Source organism: Hyperolius riggenbachi, chromosome 5, assembly GCF_040937935.1.
Source record: "Hyperolius riggenbachi isolate aHypRig1 chromosome 5, aHypRig1.pri, whole genome shotgun sequence".
Taxonomy (NCBI): domain Eukaryota; kingdom Metazoa; phylum Chordata; class Amphibia; order Anura; family Hyperoliidae; genus Hyperolius; species Hyperolius riggenbachi.
Window position 1 is genome coordinate 190,413,229 of NC_090650.1, and position 21,519 is coordinate 190,434,747.

At 44.5% G+C, this 21,519-nt stretch overlaps 1 protein-coding gene across 1 annotated transcript in view; it reads right to left on the bottom strand.

Moving 5' to 3' along the window:
- Positions 1-21,519, bottom strand: part of LOC137519361 (maternal DNA replication licensing factor mcm6) — a 198,107-nt gene that overhangs the window by 93,294 nt on the left and 83,294 nt on the right. Inside the window, exons 10-11 of the mRNA XM_068238314.1 lie at positions 20,939-21,046; positions 7,346-7,501 (exon numbers count right to left, since the gene is read on the bottom strand). Coding sequence (XP_068094415.1) covers positions 7,346-7,501; positions 20,939-21,046 — 264 coding nt within the window. The remainder of the gene's footprint in view (positions 1-7,345; positions 7,502-20,938; positions 21,047-21,519) is intronic.

Consider the following 21,519-nt stretch of genomic DNA (forward strand, 5'->3'; position numbering starts at 1 on the left):
ATCCTAGTAGGACATCGGGAGATTGTAACATCAGCATTTGTAACTAAGATATATAGTGTCATCACCCGCAGCACACTACCCAAATTGCTAGTATTGCCTCATTGCCATAACAGTGAATGAGCTATTGAATATAGTTATTACCCATCTCCTACAGACTATTCTAGTAGTGTATGTCACCGATCGTCAGTAGGAATATATACAAGCAGACAAACCTAAACAATATCTGTGGGTTATTTACATGCATATGATTATAGCTGAAGTGCTGAAATAGCAGGTTTTAACCACTTCACCACTGAGGGGTTTTACCCCCTGAGCACCAGAGCAATTTTCACCTTTCAGCGCTCCTTCCATTCATTCGTCTATAACGTTATCATTACTTATCGCAATGAAATGAACTATATCTTGTTTTTTTCGCCACCAATTAGGCTTTCTTTAGGTGGGACATTATGCCAAGAATTATTTTTTTCTAAATGTGTTTTAATGGGAAAATAGGAAAAATGTGGGGAAAAAAATAATTATTTTTCAGTTTTCGGCCATTATAGTTTTTAAATAATGCATGCTACTGTAATTAAAACCCATGAAACGTATTTGCCCTTTTGTCCCGGTTATAAAACCATTTAAATTATGTCCCTATCACAATGTTTGGCGCCAATATTTTATTTGGAAATAAAGGTGCATTTTTTTCAGTTTTGCGTCCATCCCTAATTACAAGCCCATAGTTTATAAAGTAACAGTGTTATACCCTCTTGACATAAATATTTAAAAAGTTCAGTCCCTAAGGTAACTATTTATGTATTTTTTTTAATTGTAAATTTTTAAATTTTTTTTTAATTACAAAAAAAAAAAAAAAAATGGGGAGTGTGGGAGGTAATGAGTTAATTTTATGTGTAAAAGTCATTTATTTGTATGTGAAAAATGTGTAGGGTGTAGTTTACTATTTGTAACTTTTTGTTTTAATGCGACCTCCAAGCTTCCTTCCGGAAGCTTGGAGGAAGTATAATGAGCATGGACACGTGAGTTTTTTCTCACAATGATCGCGCTGCCCATAGGAGAGCAGCTGATCATTGCGGGGCTTAGATCAACGAACGGGAATGGATTTTCCCGTTCATTGATCTCTGGGCGAGCGGGCGGCGGCGGTTTTACTAGCGGCGGGCGGCGTGTTTACGAGCGGGAGCGCGGGCAGCGTCGGGAACGCGGAAAGTACGTGTTTCTCCGTCCCTGGTTTTTAAAGGATGGAAAAAGGGGCGGAGAAATACGTACGCGCGGGGGTAGAGTGGTTAAACATTTCTAGTGAGAATACTGCTGTATATCACTATATCACAATAACCACAGAATACAGGGTAGGATTAGACAAAGTAATACAGTTTCCCCCTGAGACATAGCTATAATCGAGTAGTTAATTAGGGAGAGATGCATTTCAGTCACACTATTGAAAAAACAGCTTGTAATTGCAGATTGTTTACAGAAATGTAGTAACAAACATAATGTAACACTAGAACATTAACAGTTTATATGCATAGATACATTTGTTGTGAAACAAGGCAAGATCATCCACACTCTATTCAGGTACTACGTTTGAATCTGCACAGGGATAGATCATCATTTTGTCTTTTACTAAAGGGCTCCGTAAAAAAGCATATAGATTATGTAGCTGATACTGCCCTGTTAGCTTTGTTAAATTTGAGACTTCGGAGATGGGTATAAAGATTCAGGTTGTAAAGTACATCCTCCGCTGGAGGCACATTTCTCCTGACATTGAACATGGCGTCTGCGGCATAAGTTCAGTCTGAAGAAGAAGGCGGTATCTCAGTAAAAAGGGCGGCTAGCATTAGGCGGGAAAACATATGTATGTCACTGAGACTGTTAAGTTTCAAATGTATCCGCGCCATTTGCAAAAGAGTCTCGTAGATAACTATACAGTAGAAAAGCCCCATGTAACAGTAAAAAAAAAAAAAATCCCCAAAAAACTGTGTACTTACATTCATGAGCAGAAACGGGAGTAGTTCCAGAATAATAGAAGCATTTTTTTTTTATAGGCATACTTTACAAAGTTCTCAGCGCTGGGTTTCAAACCATGTGAAAGCTTCAGCTGGTGTAGAGAAAAAAAGCGTTTTGTCTCCATCTTGTACTCTGAGTTTTGCAGGGAAAGCCATGGAATAAGAAATCTGTTTCTCACGGATCTTAGCCTTGATGTTATCGAAGGATTTTCTTTGCTTCTGGGTCTCTGCTATTAAGTCCGGGAAGATCATCAACTTGTGATTATCCAGTAGCAGGTCACCCTTCTCACGTGCTGCTTTGAGTATGGAGTCTCTGTCTTGGAAATTAAGAAGTTTGAAGATGAGAGGTCGTGGGTATGCCCCCACGGGGCCCTTCTTAGGAGGAATCCTGTGTGCTCTCTCGATCACAAAGATGGAGGAGAACGTGTCTGCAGGCAGCAACTCTCTCAGTAGGTTTTCTATGTATTTTGCCGTGTGTTCCTTCTGTCCCCTCTGGTACTCCCAGCAACCTAAGATTACTTCTCCTATTACGGTTTTCAGCATCTTCAGCTCTGGCAAGAAGAGTCTGTACTTGTGCTTGGAGAGTAGGGATGTTAACTGCATGGCCATTTATGGTGTCTTCGGCTGTAGAAATTCTACGTTCTGCCTCTGTCATTCTATCCCGGAATTTTTCTCAGGTCTTGTCGGACAAGACTCATGTTGGTGTCCAGGGTGTCTATTCTCCCTAACAGCGATGTCTGACAAAGTTTAATAGCTTCCATGAGGTCCTCATTGCTGGGTGAAGAAGGTGGCTGTGAGTCTTCTACTGTCTGCTCCGGGTCGTCTGCTTAATTATCAGGAGCATTGCGAGGAGTCATTTTAGGTGTTGCTGGAATAGAAGTATGTTTGTCAGGAGATTTATTCCTGTCTCTTCGATTGCCCCTTTGAGACATCGTAGGGTGTTGGTATGGAGAGTACCGGAGTGTTGAACGCTGGGGTTTAGCAGTGTCCTCGACTTGCAGACTGTCCGTAATGCAGCCGTCCTCTGTCACCTTTTCCTCCCCAGGGGGATCGTACCACTGATCCAGGATGATGGGAAGATGTTGTCACACACTCCAAAAGTAATTTGTAAGGATTAAATTGCCGGTAAATAGTTAATTAGTCATAATATTCAAAGACCGGGCAGCGGAGCTCTGAGCCGTGCGTCTTACCAGCTTGCCATCTTGGCCACGCCCTCACAAAAAGGAGGTTTACCAACATTTAAGATTAATCATCCCGGGTCACTTCTACTTCATACTGGCTAGTAAGGTTTGAAAATCATTAGCTCAAAATGTCCTTTGGTCCGTTGGTACCACTACTTAAATGAAACGTATAGGTTACATTTTCATTCCTCTCTCTTTTATGTTTTTGGGTTTAATTTCCTACAAAAAATTCATGCGTACCTGTGTATCTGTATTCTGTTACACTACTGTTGAATAGAGTTGGGCCGAACGGTTCGCCGGCGAACGTGGTTCGCGCGAACGTAGGTGGTTCGCGTGAGGTACCGCACGCGAACCTTTTGCGGAAGAAGTTCGGTTCGCCCCATAATGCACTGAGGGTCAACTTTGACCCTCTACATCACAGTCAGCAGGCCCAGTGTAGCCAATTAGGCTACACTAGCCCCTGGAGCCCCACCCCCCCTTATATAAGGCAGGCAGCGGCGGCCATTACGGCCACTCGTGTGCCTGCATTAGTGAGAGTAGGGCGAGCTGCTGCAGTCTCTCATATAGGGAAAGATTAGTTAGGCTTAACTTCTTCCTGGCTGCATACCTGTTCTGTTCAGTGAGCCCTCAGCCCACTGCATACCTGTACTGTGATCCTGCCACTCCATACCTGTTCAGTGATCCTGCCACTGCATACCTGTTCTGTTCAGTGAGCCCTCAGCCCACTGCATACCTGTACTGTGATCCTGCCACTCCATACCTGTTCAGTGATCCTGCCACTGCATACCTGTTCAGTGATCCTGCCACTGCATACCTGTTCTGTGAACCCGCCACTGTATACCTGTTCTGTTCAGTGGACCCGCCACTGTATACCTGTTCTGTTCAGTGGACCCGCCACTGTATACCTGTTCTGTTCAGTGGACCCGCCACTGTATACCTGTTCTGTTCAGTGGACCCGCCACTGTATACCTGTTCTGTTCAGTGGACCCGCCACTGTATACCTGTTCTGTTCAGTGGACCCGCCACTGTATACCTGTTCTGTTCAGTGGACCCGCCACTGTATACCTGTTCAGTGAACCCGCCACTGCATACCTGTTGTGTTCAGTGAACCTGCCACTGCATACCTGTTCTGTGAACCCGCCACTGTATACCTGTTCTGTTCAGTGGACCCGCCACTGTATACCTGTTCAGTGAACCCGCCACTGTATACCTGTTCTGTTCAGTGGACCCGCCACTGTATACCTGTTTAGTGAACACGCCACTGCATACCTATTGTGTTCAGTGATCCTGCCACTGCATACCTGTTCTGTGAACCCGCCACTGTATACCTGTTCTGTTCAGTGGACCCGCCACTGTATACCTGTTCTGTGAACCCGCCACTGTATACCTGTTCTGTTCAGTGAACAGTTTGGTGTGTCAATGTGAAGCAGTACCTTAATTACACTACCTGATTGATGTATACACATGCAAGATGTTTTAAAGCACTTTAGGCCTGTCATTTAGCATTCAATATGATTTCTGCCCTTAAAACGCTGCTTTGCGTCAAATCCAGATTTTTCCCGGGGACTTTTGGCGTGTATCCCACTCCGCCATGCCCCCCTCCAGGTGTTAGACCCCTTGAAACATCTTTTCCATCACTTTTGTGGCCAGCATAATTATTTTTTTTTTCAAAGTTCGCATCCCCATTGAAGTCTATTGCGGTTCGCGAACTTTAACGCGAACCGAACGTTCCGCGAAAGTTCGCGAACCCGGTTCGCGAACCTAAAATCGGAGGTTCGGCCCAACTCTACTGTTGAAGTCTTATCATATGGATCTGTCAATCATGTAAAATTGGCAGCGGTTTCAGTGCATTTGTCATATGATATTGGATCTGACATACTTTTTGTAATGTATTGACCAACTATGCCTGTATTTTTTGATATGTTATCACTGAAATTTTGTATAACATCTTTGAGAAAAAAAAGCAAAGTGAAAAAAATTTCCTCTGGTCCAATTTCTAGCGAGAAATTGTTTCCGCGATCAGATAATTCTGATTGAATGTGATCTGATTGGTTGTAAATCTTCGTTGATGGGCACAATTGATTATAATATAAGGAGTATAAAAACGCTCAGTGGACTGGATTTTTGTCAAGCCAAAATTTGTATTTTTTTGCCAGTTGTGGTGGATACGGAGCAAAGATTGGTTCGTTGATGGTGTAGTGAATGATGTACTATGATATTTCACTTCCGGAAATTGGATTGTTAGTGGCCGCCTTTAATCTGTGCTACCTCAGTCAGGAACCACATCCCAAGTTTGAGCAAATCTACATTCTGATGAATAATCTTCCCTGGAATAGAGAGCTTTAGCATTCTGTGCATCAGAGGCATAACTAGAAATCACTGGGCCCCCCTGCAAAACTTTGGATGGGGCTCCCACTGAATAAGGACTGTCTACAAATCTTTGTCTGCAAAACTTTGTATGATTCATTTTCAGTAGCTGAGCAGATGCAGTCATTAGAACAATTGTGCAGAGAGCAGAAAGTTTTATTTCTTCTTGCCCTTAGTTGTCTGTCTCTCAGGACGGGGGCCCCTGTGGCTTCTGCCCCCCCCCCTCCACCCGGCAATGGTTCTGGCCATGTGGTATACTATCCGTAGAGGCATCAAATGTTTGCTGGCAGTGTGAAAGAAGGATTTAGAGGTAGGGTTTTTTTTTTTTTTTTTTTTTTTTTTTAGAAAGTGCTCCGTTTTAAGTGTCCCAATCTAAAAATGTCTCCTGTCCACTATAACTGCAGTATGCAAGTACGACCTGCACCCATGCTGTAGCAGAGACACTCGTGCACAAGCAGCTTTGTGTTACTGTGCAAGCCCACAAGCCATACTTGTGCAAGTGCAGTGCAGCCACTCAAACATGGATAGGAGCACAGCTGTGAAAAAGAAGAGGGTCCCTACAAGCTGTGGTGGAGGAGAATCTGAGAATCTCTAAATCATCCAGAGGTTTCCCTCTAGCCAGGCAACTATGTAACTTACATGCCGGCTTCAAGTTTTTTAACAAGATGTCATCCTATTAGGGCCAAGGCAGGTAAACATAATAGATTATTATTATTATTATTAATATATTAGTAGGAATATTTGTACTTTCCCACAGCAACTAGTGTAAGTAAAATGCAAGAGACCGACTTCCTGCAGTCATTTACATCAATTAGTTATTTAAAACATGATGAACACCTACAACCTACAGAGGAAAACCAAATAAAAGGCAAGTAAATCTGCACATAAATAGAATTTAAAAGAGTACTGTAGGGGGGTGGGAAAAAAATTTAGTTGAACTTACCTAGGGCTTCTAATGGTCCCCCCGCAGACATCCTGTGCCCGCGCAGCCAGTCACTGATGCTCCGGTCCCCGCCGCCGGATCACTTCCGGAATTTCCGACTAGAAAGTCAGAAAACCACTGCGCCTGCATGGCCACTTCCTCGTTACTGTGTATGGCACAAGCCCAGTACGGTCTGCGCCTGCACAGTATGCTCCCAGTGAGTTCAGCGGGAGTGAGGACGCGGCCGCACAGGCACAATAGTTTACCGACTTTAAAATCACAAATTCTGGATTTGACCCCGGATCCAGGGACCGGAGCATCAGTGAGTGGCTGCGCGGGCACAGGAAGTCTGCAGGGGACCATTAGAAGCCCCAGGTAAGTTCAACTCTTTTTCCCCCCGACAGTATTCCTTTAAGGACTTTCGATTTTGACTGCCCCCTGTTTAAAGTATGTTTATTACCCTTTAGAAATCAACAAATCATAGGAAAGCTGAGAATCGTGGTTATCATTTGCATTATACCCCACGTCATACACAGTTCCTGAATTACAGGGCGTTTAACAAGAGGTGTCCACTGCACCTGTTTGCCAGCTGTACTAACCTGGCCCAAAGTAATGAGGAGGCACAATCGGAGAATGATTTCAGTAAAGTTGCTAATATTAGTTTAAAAGGCGTGTACACCACTCAATCAATCCCCCCTAACTCAGGAATAGTGCATTACACCAACATAGGTCATAGTGTAGATGAAAGCCAAGACTTTGCTCTCAAACGATGTGTAGATTTACATAGGCAGTCAAATTTGGTAGATGGTATAAAATGCAATTACCAGACTTAAAATGCAAGTACCAGTACAAACCATACAATTCAAATTAAAGTTTACCTCATTGCATTCATCTACTAAAATGAAGAAGAGATCAAATCTTGACATTATAGGAGCTGAAAGATTTACATTATGTTTCAAAGATTTTGACCTTTCATATCTTCCACCAATGGGATTTGCAGCCGCCAAGATGGATGTACGAGCATTTAAAGTGGCCTTGGATCAGAAAGAAAAAGAAAGTCCGTAAGTAAAAATTGAAATCTGAATGCAGTAGTTTTTCCATTTTCAACAAATGTCCATGGTCGAAGTGAAGGACTGCACCATTATGTTAAAGTTACCTTTTGGAAGATATTCTAAAATAATCTATACAAGACTTTCTAGCAAAGAATAATCCAATTTCAGCTCTTTAACATGAGTTTACTAAAGATAGGTCTTTTCTTGCCAACATGCTCAGTTTTTGTGTGTGTAGTGAATGTACATTTAGGCCTTGTTCACATCTAAAATCGCAATTGCTGACGCCAGCGTTTTGAGATTTTGTGCAGGATTATTTTTAGCACCTCCTGGCACTTACCTGCGCGTTCCGATTTTTTTGTAAAGCTCTTATATAAGCGCTTTTGCAGAGTGATTACTTTCACTTCCTGATGCAAGTCAGGAAATGAACTTTTTGACCCGGAAAAGAATAAATACAATGTATTTATTCCTAAAAGTGCTGGGGTAGTCGCTATACCAAGCGCTTTTTCAAGCATTTTGCAATTTCCCTATACCTTCCATTGAGGGAAATTGCCCCAAAAAGGTTACTGGCACCGCTTTGGTGAGCGAATCGGAATCAAACCACTCATACGTGAACACACTCATAGTGATTCATTACACAAGCACTTTTAGGGGTATTTTGAAAATCGCCGGCGCTTAAAAAAAAGCCGAAAATGCCCTTAGTGTAAACAAGCCCTTAGAGCCTAGTGCAGAAGCTGAGGATACAGGGACTAGGAGAAAATGTGTGTCAGATAACTGGTTAAGTCACAAAAGGCAAAGAATAGTGGTCATAGTCAAAATAGGAAATGGACCCAGGGGCTGGGTCCCGCAAGGGTCAGTAATAGGTCCAATCCTTTTCAATCTATTTATTAATGATCTAGCAGATGGAATAAAGAGTAATGTTGCCATCTTTGGAGAGGATACAAAATTACGCAGAATTATAAACACTAAGCAGGATTGTGACCTTTTTCAACCGACTCACAACAGCATGGCATTATGGACAGACAGATGGCAGATAAAGTTTAAAGCATGTTACAGGGCCAGAGTTAGGACATATACGACACTGAGCTACCTCTACACAGTATATGTGACTACACAATAGACTTTATTCTTGTAACAAAAATCCCAGCTTTTAACTTAACTGTAGGGACAGCATTGATTGCTGCATGATTTTTGTAAATGGATTCACATGAGAATTTGCATGAGTGTGGGAGGTTCATTTTGACTTTAAAGTTTAAAGGGGACCTGAACTCCAAACTTCCTCTCTGCTCTAAAAGATACACAACAGCATAATAACCTTTAAAGAAAAATATTTATTTGTTACAGCTGAATCCTACAATAAATCTGCAATGTTTCTACTTCCATGTAAGCAAAATTCTAGGATGCATTAAACGGGAAATAAAATCACAATATGCTAGTATGCCACTTCCTCTCCAACTTCTCCTCCAAATTACTTGCGAGGCCCTATGCCTAGGGTGGTGTTGTGTTTATTAAATATGCATTCTTAATAAGGAGGAATAGGGGGAGAAAAAGGAAAAACACCTTGACGATATTGTGGACAGATAGGTAAACTTAAATAACCCCCATGCTGAAATGAGAACAGGGGAAGCGAGCTGGATAAAATTAGTCTTCTTATCTTCTTGACGATATTGTGGACCTATAGGCCTCTAAAGGGTGTTCAAACTCAACCCCCCATATTCCCTCCTATGTCAATTCTGATAGTTAGTACAAGCAGCGCCTGTTTTTAGAGATGTATTAAAAGTTAAGTTTTAATGTATAGTTATAGAATTATCTCCTACAACAAGCATAATTGTGTATTGATTAAATCCACATAGTGTTTAAAATTAGTTCTGGCCCCCTCGAACCTGTCAGTCCTGTCAGTCTTCTCATGCCAGTCCTATTAATCAGTCCTGTCACCTCAGTCTCGTCACATGTGAACCTCAGTCTCGTCAGCCAGTCCTCTTCCTCCTTCCCTTATGGCAAGGTTAACCCCTCCTGTTCTTATTTCTGGTAGAGCAGTCCCAGGGGATGTGACCTAGTGGGCACCAGGCAGCAAAGTAGTCCGCCACCCAGGGGTGATGGATATAGATGTCGTGAACCTCAGATTTTCGGTTCGCGAACCTTCGCGGATAGTTCGGTTCGCAAAAAGTTTGCGAACCGCAATTCACTTCAATGGGGAGGCGAACTTTAAAATTTACAAAAATTTCTACTGGCTGAAATATTGATAGAAACCATGTTTCAAGACTTCTGAACCACCCTCCTCCCTCCTCCCTTCTATCCTCCTACCCATTCCCTCCTCCCTCCTACCGAAGGGAGGAGGGTCTCATCTGCCAGGGAATTCCAGTATTTCAAAAACCAGCTTACATACAATGACTGGGATTTGAACCCAGGTCTCAGTGTATGGTAGGTAACTAACATATCCATTATACCACCAACACTACTAGCTGAAAGTAGCTGAAAGTAGCTGAAAGTAGCTGAAAGTAGCTGAAAGTAGCTGAAAGTAGCTGAAAGTAGCTGAAAGTAGCTGAAAGTAGCTGAAAGTAGCCTAGCATGTACCATTTATGCTCAATGCAAGAGAAAAATTAGACAAGACATAACATTTATATCACACTTTTCTCCTGGCAGAGTCAAAGCACCAGAGCTGCAGCCACTAGGGCACACTCTATAGGCAGTAGCAGTGTTAGGAAGACTTGCCTGAGGTCTCCTACTGAATAGGTGCTGGCTTACTTAACAGAGAGACAAGATTCAAACCCTGGTCTCCTGTGTCAAGGCAGAGCCCTTAACCATTACACCATGCAGCCACTGCTTACGGATATGTAGCCAGACATGGCATTGTCTTTTGTGTTCAACAGTTGTCCAAAGAGAACCCCAGATAGCCAGGTAGATTCATCTCTCGCCAACACTACATGCTGAAGCCAGCCTAGCATGTACCATTTATGCTCAATCCATTTATGCTCAAAAATACAATTCCGCGGAAAGCGGTGACCATCCCTACTAGAGAGAGAGAGAGAGATGAATCTCGTCTGTCTGTTCAGTAAGCCAGCACCTATTCAGTAGGAGACCTTAGGCAAGTCTTCCTAACACTGCTACTGCCTATAGAGTGTGCCCTAGTGGCTGCAGCTCTGGTGCTTTGAGTCTGCCAGGAGAAAAGTGTGATATAAATGTTATTTGTCTTGTCTAATTTTTCTCTTGCATTGAGCATAAATGGTACATGCTAGGCTAGTTTCATCTACTTTCAGCTAGTAGTGTTGGTGGTATAATGGATATGTTAGTTACCTACCATACACTGAGACCTGGGTTCAAATCCCAGTCACGGTATGTAAGCTGTTTTGTTAAATACTGGAATTCCCTGGCAGATGAGACCCTCCTCCCTCCGGTAGGAGGGAATAGGTAGAAGGGTAGGAGGGTGGAGGGTGGAGGCTAATTAAAATCTCCCTAGCAGAGTGTGTAGTAGCTGTCCCTTAACTAATTAGTGTAGGCAGACGAGTCAAATGGTATAAGGACCTTGCTTGGAGGAGGGAGGGGGCGGGCCTCCAGCAGTGAGCAGTGTGTTTGGCAATAATGTGCCTGCTGACTGATGTAGAGGGTCAAAGTTTTGCTCAATAGAGCATTATGGGGCGAATTGAACTTCCGAGAAAGTTCGCCTTTCGGTAGGCGAACGCGAACCACCGAAGTTCGCCGACGAACTGTTTGGGACATCTCTAGTGATGGACCATCATCCCTTGCAGGGTGCACTGGTGAAGACCCGTGCTCATTTAGACTCCATGCCCTGGGAGTGCCCGCATTAATCACCGATGCAAACATCAACAGGATCCTAATAATCCCTCAGAGGAGCTCACAATCTAACTCCTACCTTAGTCATATGTATATAGTAAACAGTCTAGGGCCAATTTAGGTGTAGTCAATTCACTTATCTGTAGGTTTTTGGGATGTGGCAAAAGTCTCGCCAACAGGACAACTTCTTAGGCTGTTTGTGGGCTCTGTTGTGCTTAAAGACTGGGTTCCATGGCTCACCCAAGGCTAATATGCTTTCAATGACTATTTTCCCATTTAAAACAGTACATGGCATGTATATTGAGTGGGGTATAGAACTGAATTAGCTAGGCCTAATTTTAACATTGAGTCTTAAGCAACTAGAATGCACACCTAACCGATATGTATGTATGTATGTATGTATGTATGTATGTATGTATGTATGTATGTATGTATGTATGTATGTATGTATGCATGCATGTATGTACACACATATACATACACTAGGGATGATCGGAAAGAGCAAATTCCATTCCGCCGGAAATCACGGATTCAGTCAGTGTTAAATTCCGTCGCTATGAAAATTCTGCCGGATTTGTACGAAATTCCGAATTCCGTCGGAAAAAGTAAAAAAAAAAAATCGCTAAAGTAACCCTGTTTATCCTATGTGTTAGCCCATAGACCCTATTAACTTCTCCCTCCCTCCCTTCTCCCGGAGTGTCCCGGAGGGAGGAGGGTCTCATCTTCCAGGGAATTGTAGTATTTCAAAAGCCAGCTTACATACCGTGGCTGGGAATTAGACCTGGGTTCTATTCCCAGCCCAGCCTGGGTTTGAGTGTGTGGTCGGTAACTTATTTAACCACTATACCACCACCAACACTACAAGCCAGCCTAGCATGTACCATTTATGGTCAATCCAAGAGAAAAATTAGCTTGCTTAAGGATTTGTAGCATGTCAAAAGCCAACTCACATTGGCTGGGAATTGAACCCAGGTCTGAGTGTGTGGTAGGTAACTCACTTAACCATTATACCAACACTACATGCTGAAGCCAGCCTAGCATGTACCATTGTGATATACCCAAGAGAAAAAGGAGCTAGAATTAGTTAGGTGAGTGAAGGAAGGAAGGTAGGTATTAGTTAGGTGAATAAGTAAATTTGAATTCTGTAAAATGCAGCGGAATTTAAAAATGTGCCGCGGAATTCCGTTTTAGAGCTATTGCAATTCTGTTCCCTGATTTCAGAACCGGAATCACCAAATTCCGTCCGGAATCACGGAATTTACAATTCCGCGGAATCCAGCGACCATCCCTAACATACACACACACACATGCAGACATTGCCTACTACTTCACTCATAGTAAAATAGTGATATTTACAGATATTTTTTAAAAAACATTTTTTACTATGACCCAACTTCTCCCTACTCTCACACAAAACCCTCCCTTGGTGGTGCCTAACCTTATAGTGCAATGAAATATATTGAAATGAGGTAATATAACTAAACTTGTTATTCAAGTAATGAGACCAAAGTAATTTTTCAAAACCAATAATACGTAGATTGAATAAAATAGAACGCAATTAACCTCCCAGGTGGTATGATTATTTCCAGATTTTAGGGTCTTTTCTGAACATTTCAGACGCTAAAATCAGGAAACAATCATGCTGCCAGGAAGCCAGCAGCAGTCCCAGTACTCACTCACCTCCCTGGGCTCCAGCGCTGCAATTTTACCTCCATCCTCCGAGTGGTGCTGCAACACTTTGGGGAGATCAATGACTGCAATCTCACCAGAATGACTAAGAGCCTCAGAGGACAGGAAATAGAATGGCTACCAACGCCTGGATCGCCGGAAGGCGAGTAAAAGCCCCCGCTGCCCTCCGTTCACTTACATTAAAGCCTCCGGCGGCTAGCTAGAGCTCAGCTCAGGATTACCGCCAGGGAGGATAACACAAAATGCACTCAACCCCGTCACAACCACTTTCATTCACACTGCAGTGGAAAAAAAAGGTTAGAAGGCATGTGCCTAAAATGAAAATAAAAACCTAAGCCTAACCTTAATTCCCCTCTGGTGGGCACCTAACCTTAACCCTCCCCTATTGGCTGCCTAACCTTAACTCCCCCCTGGTGGGCTACTAACCTTAACTCCCACACCCCTCCTCTCCCATGCACACCTAACCTCAACCCCTGGTGCTACAATGCATCATATTTAAAGGGGCACCTGTTAGAATAGCAGACACCCTTTTAACAGGACACATCTAAGTTGCACCCATTTCATCTGCTCCGCCAGGAAGGCTTTTACACTGAGGGAGTTAGGGTTAGGCATAAGGACCAGACTAGTTTGAGAATCTTCCCCCTTGTGCAGTGGCGGCTCCAGGAAATTTTTTTAGGGGGTGCTATGCAGGTGCTGGACCAATTTCCGGGGGAGCTGACGACCTGCGCCGCGGCAAAAAATGGGTGTGGCTACAACCTGCGGCGCGCAAAGCGCGCCGCGGCGAAAAAATGGGCGTGGTCATGACCGGATGAGGGCGGGGCTAACTGTAATTTAAAGTGAACCCAGGGTGAGTGTAATATGGTGGCTGCCATATTTATTTCCTTTTAAACAATACTAGTTGCCTGGCAGCCCTGCTGATCTATTTGGCTGTAGTAGTGAACTGAATTACACCAGAAACAAGCCATGCAGCTAATCTTGTCAGTTCTGACAATATTGTCAGAAACCCCTGACCTGCTGCATGCTTGTTCAGGGTCTGAAAGAATAAGAGGCAGAGGACCAGCACGGCAGCCAGGCAACTGGTATTGCTTAAAGGGAGATAAATATGGCAGCCTCAATATTATTCTCACCTCGGGTTCCCTTTAAAAGTGCAACGCAAAGACAGAGGGCCCAAGTTTTGGTGACCCTTTTCCCAGAAAATTCACATAATTGTGCAGGTTTTCTCAAGAAAATACACGTAATGTGAGCAGATTTTAACAAAAAACACGTCCAATGACCCCAATATGCACAATCGGTAGCAGATATGGTCCCAATATGCACAATCGGTAGCAGATATGGTCCCAACATGCACAATCGGTAGCAGATATGGTCCCAACATGCACAATCGGTAGCAGATATGGTCCCAACATGCACAATCGGTAGCAGATATGGTCCCAACATGCACAATCGGTAGCAGATATGGTCCCAACATGCACAATCGGTAGCAGATATGGTCCCAACATGCACAATCGGTAGCAGATATGGTCCCAACATGCACAATCGGTAGCAGATATGGTCCCAACATGCACAATCGGTAGCAGATATGGTCCCAACATGCACAATCGGTAGCAGATATGGTCCCAACATGCACAATCGGTAGCAGATATGGTCCCAACATGCACAATCGGTAGCAGATATGGTCCCAATATGCACAATCGGTAGCAGATATGGTCCCAATATGCACAATCGGTAGCAGATATGGTCCCAATATGCACAATCGGTAGCAGATATGGTCCCAATATGCACAATCGGTAGCAGATATGGTCCCAATATGCACAATCGGTAGCAGATATGGTCCCAATATGCACAATCGGTAGCAGATATGGTCCCAATATGCACAATCGGTAGCAGATATGGTCCCAATATGCACAATCGGTAGCAGATATGGTCCCAATATGCACAATCGGTAGCAGATATGGTCCCAATATGCACAATCGGTAGCAGATATGGTCCCAATATGCACAATCGGTAGCAGATATGGTCCCAATATGCACAATCGGTAGCAGATATGGTCCCAATATGCACAATCGGTAGCAGATATGGTCCCAATATGCACAATCGGTAGCAGATATGGTCCCAATATGCACAATCGGTAGCAGATATGGTCCCAATATGCACAATCGGTAGCAGATATGGTCCCAATATGCACAATCGGTAGCAGATATGGTCCCAATATGCACAATCGGTAGCAGATATGGTCCCAATATGCACAATCGGTAGCAGATATGGTCCCAATATGCACAATCGGTAGCAGATATGGTCCCAATATGCACAATCGGTAGCAGATATGGTCCCAATATGCACAATCGTTGGCAGATATGGTCCCAATATGCACAATCGTTGGCAGATATGGTCCCAATATGCACAATCGTTATCAGATATGGCCCCAATATGCACAATTGTTATCAGATATGGCCCCAATATGCACAATCTGTAGCAGATATGACCCCAATATGCACAATCGGTAGCAGATATGACCCCAATATGCACAATCGGTAGCAGATATGACCCCAATATGCACAATCGGTAGCAGATATGACCCCAATATGCACAATCGGTAGCAGATATGACCCCAATATGCACAATCGGTAGCAGAAATGACCCCAATATGCACAATCGGTAGCAGAAATGACCCCAATATGCACAATCGGTAGCAGAAATGACCCCAATATGCACAATCGGTAGCAGAAATGACCCCAATATGCACAATCGGTAGCAGAAATGACCCCAATATGCACAATCGGTAGCAGAAATGACCCCAATATGCACAATCGGTAGCAGAAATGACCCCAATATGCACAATCGGTAGCAGAAATGACCCCAATATGCACAATCCGTAGCAGAAATGACCCCAATATGCACAATCGGTAGCAGATATGACCCCAATATGCACAATCCGTAGCAGATATGACCCCAATATGCACAATCCGTAGCAGATATGACCCCAATATGCACAATCCGTAGCAGATATGACCCCAATATGCACAATCCGTAGCAGATATGACCCCAATATGCACAATCCGTAGCAGTTATGACCCCAATATGCACAATCAGCATCACCTGAAAAAGAAAAGAAAAACCCATTTACTCACCTACAGCCAGAAGACCTTCTTTCCCGACCTCCTGTCCCGAGTCCCGACCTCATTGTGGCGCGCAGCGCCCGCGCGCCCACGATCCTCTTCCTTCCCGACGTCACGACGAGACTTCCTGCCTGCATGCAGAGAGCAGGGCTACGGGAAAATGGCCGCCCGAAGCCATGCACTGCAGACTCGAAGTCTGCAGAACAGGGCTCCGGGCGGCCATCTTACCGTAGCCCTGCCTGCTGCTCCGTGCTGCCGCTGTGTGAACTGACTTGGCGTCTTTTAGACGCCTGAAGTCAGTTCACTCCAGGGGGTGCTTTGGGGGTGCTTGGACAATTCTAGGGGGTGCTCGAGCACCCCCTTGCACCCCCCTGGCGCCGCCCTTGCCCTTGTGGCATTCCCTGGCTACTTTCCTATTGGCTTTCTCTCATTGCTGCACCTTGCCTGCCTGTCTGCCTAAAGCCTACCTAGGATTCCTTGCTGCCTTGTCTGTCACATGTCAGTCTCCTGTAGTCACTTAACCTGCCAGTTATCCCTGCCTCCAGCCAGATCCCCAGCCTATCTCTACCTACCACTTCCCTGTCCGCTGCATTCCCGGGGCTCTCCTCCAACTTGCCAATTTGGCTCCTGGGAGCTCTCCAGTCATCTGCAGATTTCCCAAGGTTTCCCCCAGCCTGCCAGTTCCCCTCCTGGGAGTTCTTGTGTCATCCGCAGCTTTGCCGGGGTTTTTCTCAGCCTGCCAGTTCCCCTCCAGGAACTTCCTCTAGTCACCATAGCATCCTGGGGATTCCCCCTGCCTGCCTGTTCCCCCGAGGGAAATCCTCCTGCCAACCAGCTGCTTCCCGGGTCCGTCAGCCTGTATGGTCCCCTCAGCTCCCTTCCCAGAGGTTACGTTAGACTGTCAGTATCTCTGGAACTTACCCAGTCAGTCCCCTCCTGGGATACATTGCTGTCAGCTCCTTATCCAGTATATCCCCTGCCTGTCCACAGCCTTTCTAGATTCCTCTCAGTCTGCTCCCTTCCTGGGTTTCCCCTGCCTGTCCGTTCCCCTCCTGGGAACCTCTCCATTCAGTATCCTTCCTGAGATTCCCTTTAGGTTTAGCCATTCCCATCAAGTCTATCCTGGCCTGATAGCTCTACGGTCTACTTTGCTTGGGAGTCGGGACCCCTCCTATTCCGGCAGGGACCCTCTGTTCTTCCCGTCACTGGTGTGGTAGTCATAGGGGTCGTGACCTGGCAAGCACCAGGCAACAAAGTAGTCTGCCACCCACTAGAGATGACAGCCCATCATCCTTTGCAGGGTGCGCTGGTGAAGACCCATGGTTGTTTAGACCCCAACACACTGGGGCTGCTCATCCCTACATACCAGTGACAGGATAAACAGAACCCCCGATGGTTCGCAAGAACCCCAACAAACCCTTTTTGACCATGCCCCAGTAACCTGTTGCCTTGTAGACATACAGGCAGGGTTCACACTATGTTGGAATGTAGTTGTACTCATTTTAACAGATACAGCAATCTGCTAATAGGATCTGCACTTTAAAACAGATCTGCACAGTTTGATGCACAGTGTCTGGCGTAACATTTGCAGTTCAGAAAAAAATGTATGCAAGCAATGAAGGAAGTGAGAGAGGACCTGTTAAAATAAAAAGGCCCATTCTGTTCTTTCTACTGTGTTGCAACATACATAGTCTAAAAGGAGCCTCAGTATAAGTTGTGGACCTCTGGGATCACTTTTCATCCCCAGCTCTCTACATTGTAATGCATTTTTTGTTCATTTTAATGGACTGGAGATGACAATTTTAATGACTCCTGTACCAGTTGCATTTTCTTTTTGTGGCTTTGTAGTGTTTTAGTGCTTTGTTGAGGTCAGCGAGTTGAAATCTTTGCTTGAGGTCTTTTCAATGTCCTCTCAAAAATTACATAGACAAAAAGGGGGCTGGCACTACCAATAAATATTGTTTTTTATAGGCATAAATGCAAAAGACATTGATGGCTGCACGGCTTGTAGAAAGGTGGCGAGCCAGAAAGAGTGGGCTGTTGCTGGCAAACCATTAATGTCTTTTACACTTAATTATGCCAAAGAAGTAAAAAAGCAATTTTTATTTGTAGTTTCAGCCCCCTTTTTGTCTATAGACTTTGGATCCAAGAGTGACAGGATTTTTTTGCACTCCAACCCACATCGTTTACTCTCAGAGATTACATGCAGGGCCGGCCTTTGCTATGAGCGACTTGTGCGTTTGCTCAGGGCGCCATGCTCTCAAGGGCGCATTCGCCCTGTCGCCCCTTGCCGCCCCGCTGTCTCCCTGTGTCCTCTCCATCTATAGTTAGAGAATGACTACAAGAAAATGGCCACCGATGTCCACAAATGCAGACAAACTGCGGCCATTTTCTTGTAGCCTGCTCTAACTACAGATGGAGCGGAGGCGGGGAGAGAAGAGTGACGTCGGCGCTGGAGCTGGTTGTCAGGTGAGTCAGTCTCTGCCTGGCCCGCTGCCACATAAAGGGGGGGGGTTGCCTGGGGCATACCATCTACACTGGGGGCATACCACCTACACCGGGGGCATACCACCTACACTGGGGGCATACTGGGACAAACTACCTACACTACACTGGGGACAAACCACCTACACCGGGGGCATACCACCTACACCGGGGGCATACCACCTACACCGGGGGCATACCACCTACACCGGGGGCATACCACCTACACCGGGGGCATACCACCTACACCGGGGGCATACTACCTACACTGGGGGCATACTACCTACACTGGGGGCATACTACCTACACTGGGGGCATACTACCTACACTGGGGGCATACTACCTACACTGGGGGCATACTACCTACACTGGGGGCATACTATCTACACTGGGGGCATACTACCTACACTGGGGGCATACTACCTACACTGGGGGCATACTACCTACACTGGGGGCATACTACCTACACTGGGGGCAACCATACTACTACACTGGGGGAAATTGTACTAGCCACACTGAGGGCAGCTATGCTACCTATATGGGGCAACTATACTACCTACACTGGGGGCAACTATGCTACCTATATGGGGACAACTATGCTACTTATGGGGGGGGGGGGAGGCAACAAAATCCGGTTTTGCTCAGGGCGCTGTGAAACCTAAGGCCGACCCTGATTACATGCACATTTTCATAACTAAGGTGGGTCTTGTCATGCAACTCTGGGATTGCGACACTGCATTGCATGTACATTTTCTATCTTCCCTACAGATCTTGGGGGAAAAAAAAGTATTAAACATATTTCCTTTTACACAAGAAATTAAGTCACATTTCTCCACAGGTCATGTCAATGCACCCTATGATATCTATAGTATACATTCCATTAAGTTGATAAGGAAAATGTGTGCAGCGTTAGAACTTTACATTCTGCTTCCACAACAGATACATTCAAGATTATGCATGGAGCACAGACATGTTATATAATACTGACACCCTGAGGGAACGCCCAAAGGGGCGTGAAACTCATAGGTGGGCGGAGCTATGTCACGCCTGGCCAGGCCCTGCACTATCGCCCACTACGTTGAATAAGCCAAGCTGAGCTGAACTAGTGAATGCCGGGAGCATGGAATGCTGAGCGAGGAGGACCTGCATATGCGGAGACCCAGAGGGGAAGCAAGCTGGGACGCCAGCCGACTAAGGGTCCGCATACCAATGCTCAGAGAAATATATACATGCAGCAACATCACGGCTGAATATCGGCCTCCTTTAGACAATATGGATGAGGTATAGTGGCTGCATCGCTGAAGATCATGGTGAGACGTACATGTCACTTTGCTACAGTATTGTTGTGGATAACATTGCTGGACTGGTTTCTTTGTTTATGAGAAGTGATTGATTAAATGCTTGCTTGCTAGAGCTTATCATCTCCTTCCCTACTTACAGTATATTAACAAGACTATTTAAAGTCAAGCTTTGCCAATACCATCTCTATTGGACCTTGTTACTAATACTTAGTGCTTCAGCTTGCAGGGAACTCTACTCTTTGCTTACAGCTAACCTACTAAGTAGCTTATTACAGCGTATGAACTTACCTCTCCTATACAAGTTGCTGACCAGACAAATATACATGATACTCGGGTGGTACCATCAAAAGCAGAGTTGAGCAGCTGTTTATATAGATTAAATGAGGTGTGCGTGCAAGGTGCATATGTTTGGTGAGCTGGCCAGCTATGTGTGCTCAGTAGCCCCGCTCCTTGTTTCTAATTAATATTTGGTTTTTAATATATCACGATTGTTTAATAAAGTATTTGATAATTTTGCATATACCGCATTTCATTGCTATTTAAAAAGAGGTTATATAATAGCATGGTATTGAGATGATCTGCCCATTATAATGGACACCACAATTATATGGACATAGAAGAAATATAGAAAATGCATGGTTATGAATGCTGCATCCCCCATTTCATGGTGGTATACTGGAGTTCTTGCCTGCAACATTTCAGGCCCTAGTAATGGAAGGTGAATAGACACACACACACACACACACACACACACACACACACACACACACACACACACACACACACACACACACACACACACACACACACACACACACACCCCTTTTCTGCAAATAGATTTTCTGCACATTGCAAAAAACAATTTAAGATTGCTGTGCAATGCATTACAACAAATACAATAGGCCCACAATACTACATAAAGGTAATAGCTAGGTTACAGGGCAGAGAAGACTGAATAACTGTTACAGCAATACAGCTTTTATTACTGGAAGGCATAAAAACATACATTGATTACTACTAATGCATGACTCAAATCTTACCTTCACCCCAGCTTTTGTGATTGAAATGGTTTGCTGTTCCATTGCTTCATGAATAGCCACCTGGTCTTTCAGATCCATCTTGTCAAACTCATCAATACAACAAACACCCTTAACATAAGTGAAATGATATTAAAAGAAAAACCATCAAGCTATAGGGGGTAAAGGTAAAGAAATTCAAATTAGGATGGAAACATGTATTGGTCAATTTTAAACAATTTAAAAAGTATGGTTCTAATGTATAAAGAATGCCTTCTACTGACTCTTAAAGTACAATTAAACTGAGAAGAATATGTAGGCTGCCATATCGATTTTCTTTTAAATAATACCCGTTGCCTGGCAGCCCTGCTGATCTATTTAGCTGCAGTAGTGTTTGAACAACACCAGAAACAAGCATGCAGCTAATCTTGTCAGATCTGACAATGTCAGAAACACCTGATATGTTGCATGTTTGTTCAGGGTTTATGGCTGAATGCATTACAGGCAGATAAGCAGGACACAATAAGGAAAAGGCACTCCACAGGCTTCAAACCTCCGTATTATTGCGAGCAAAGACACTACATGTTACGGGTCACCTGACCCTT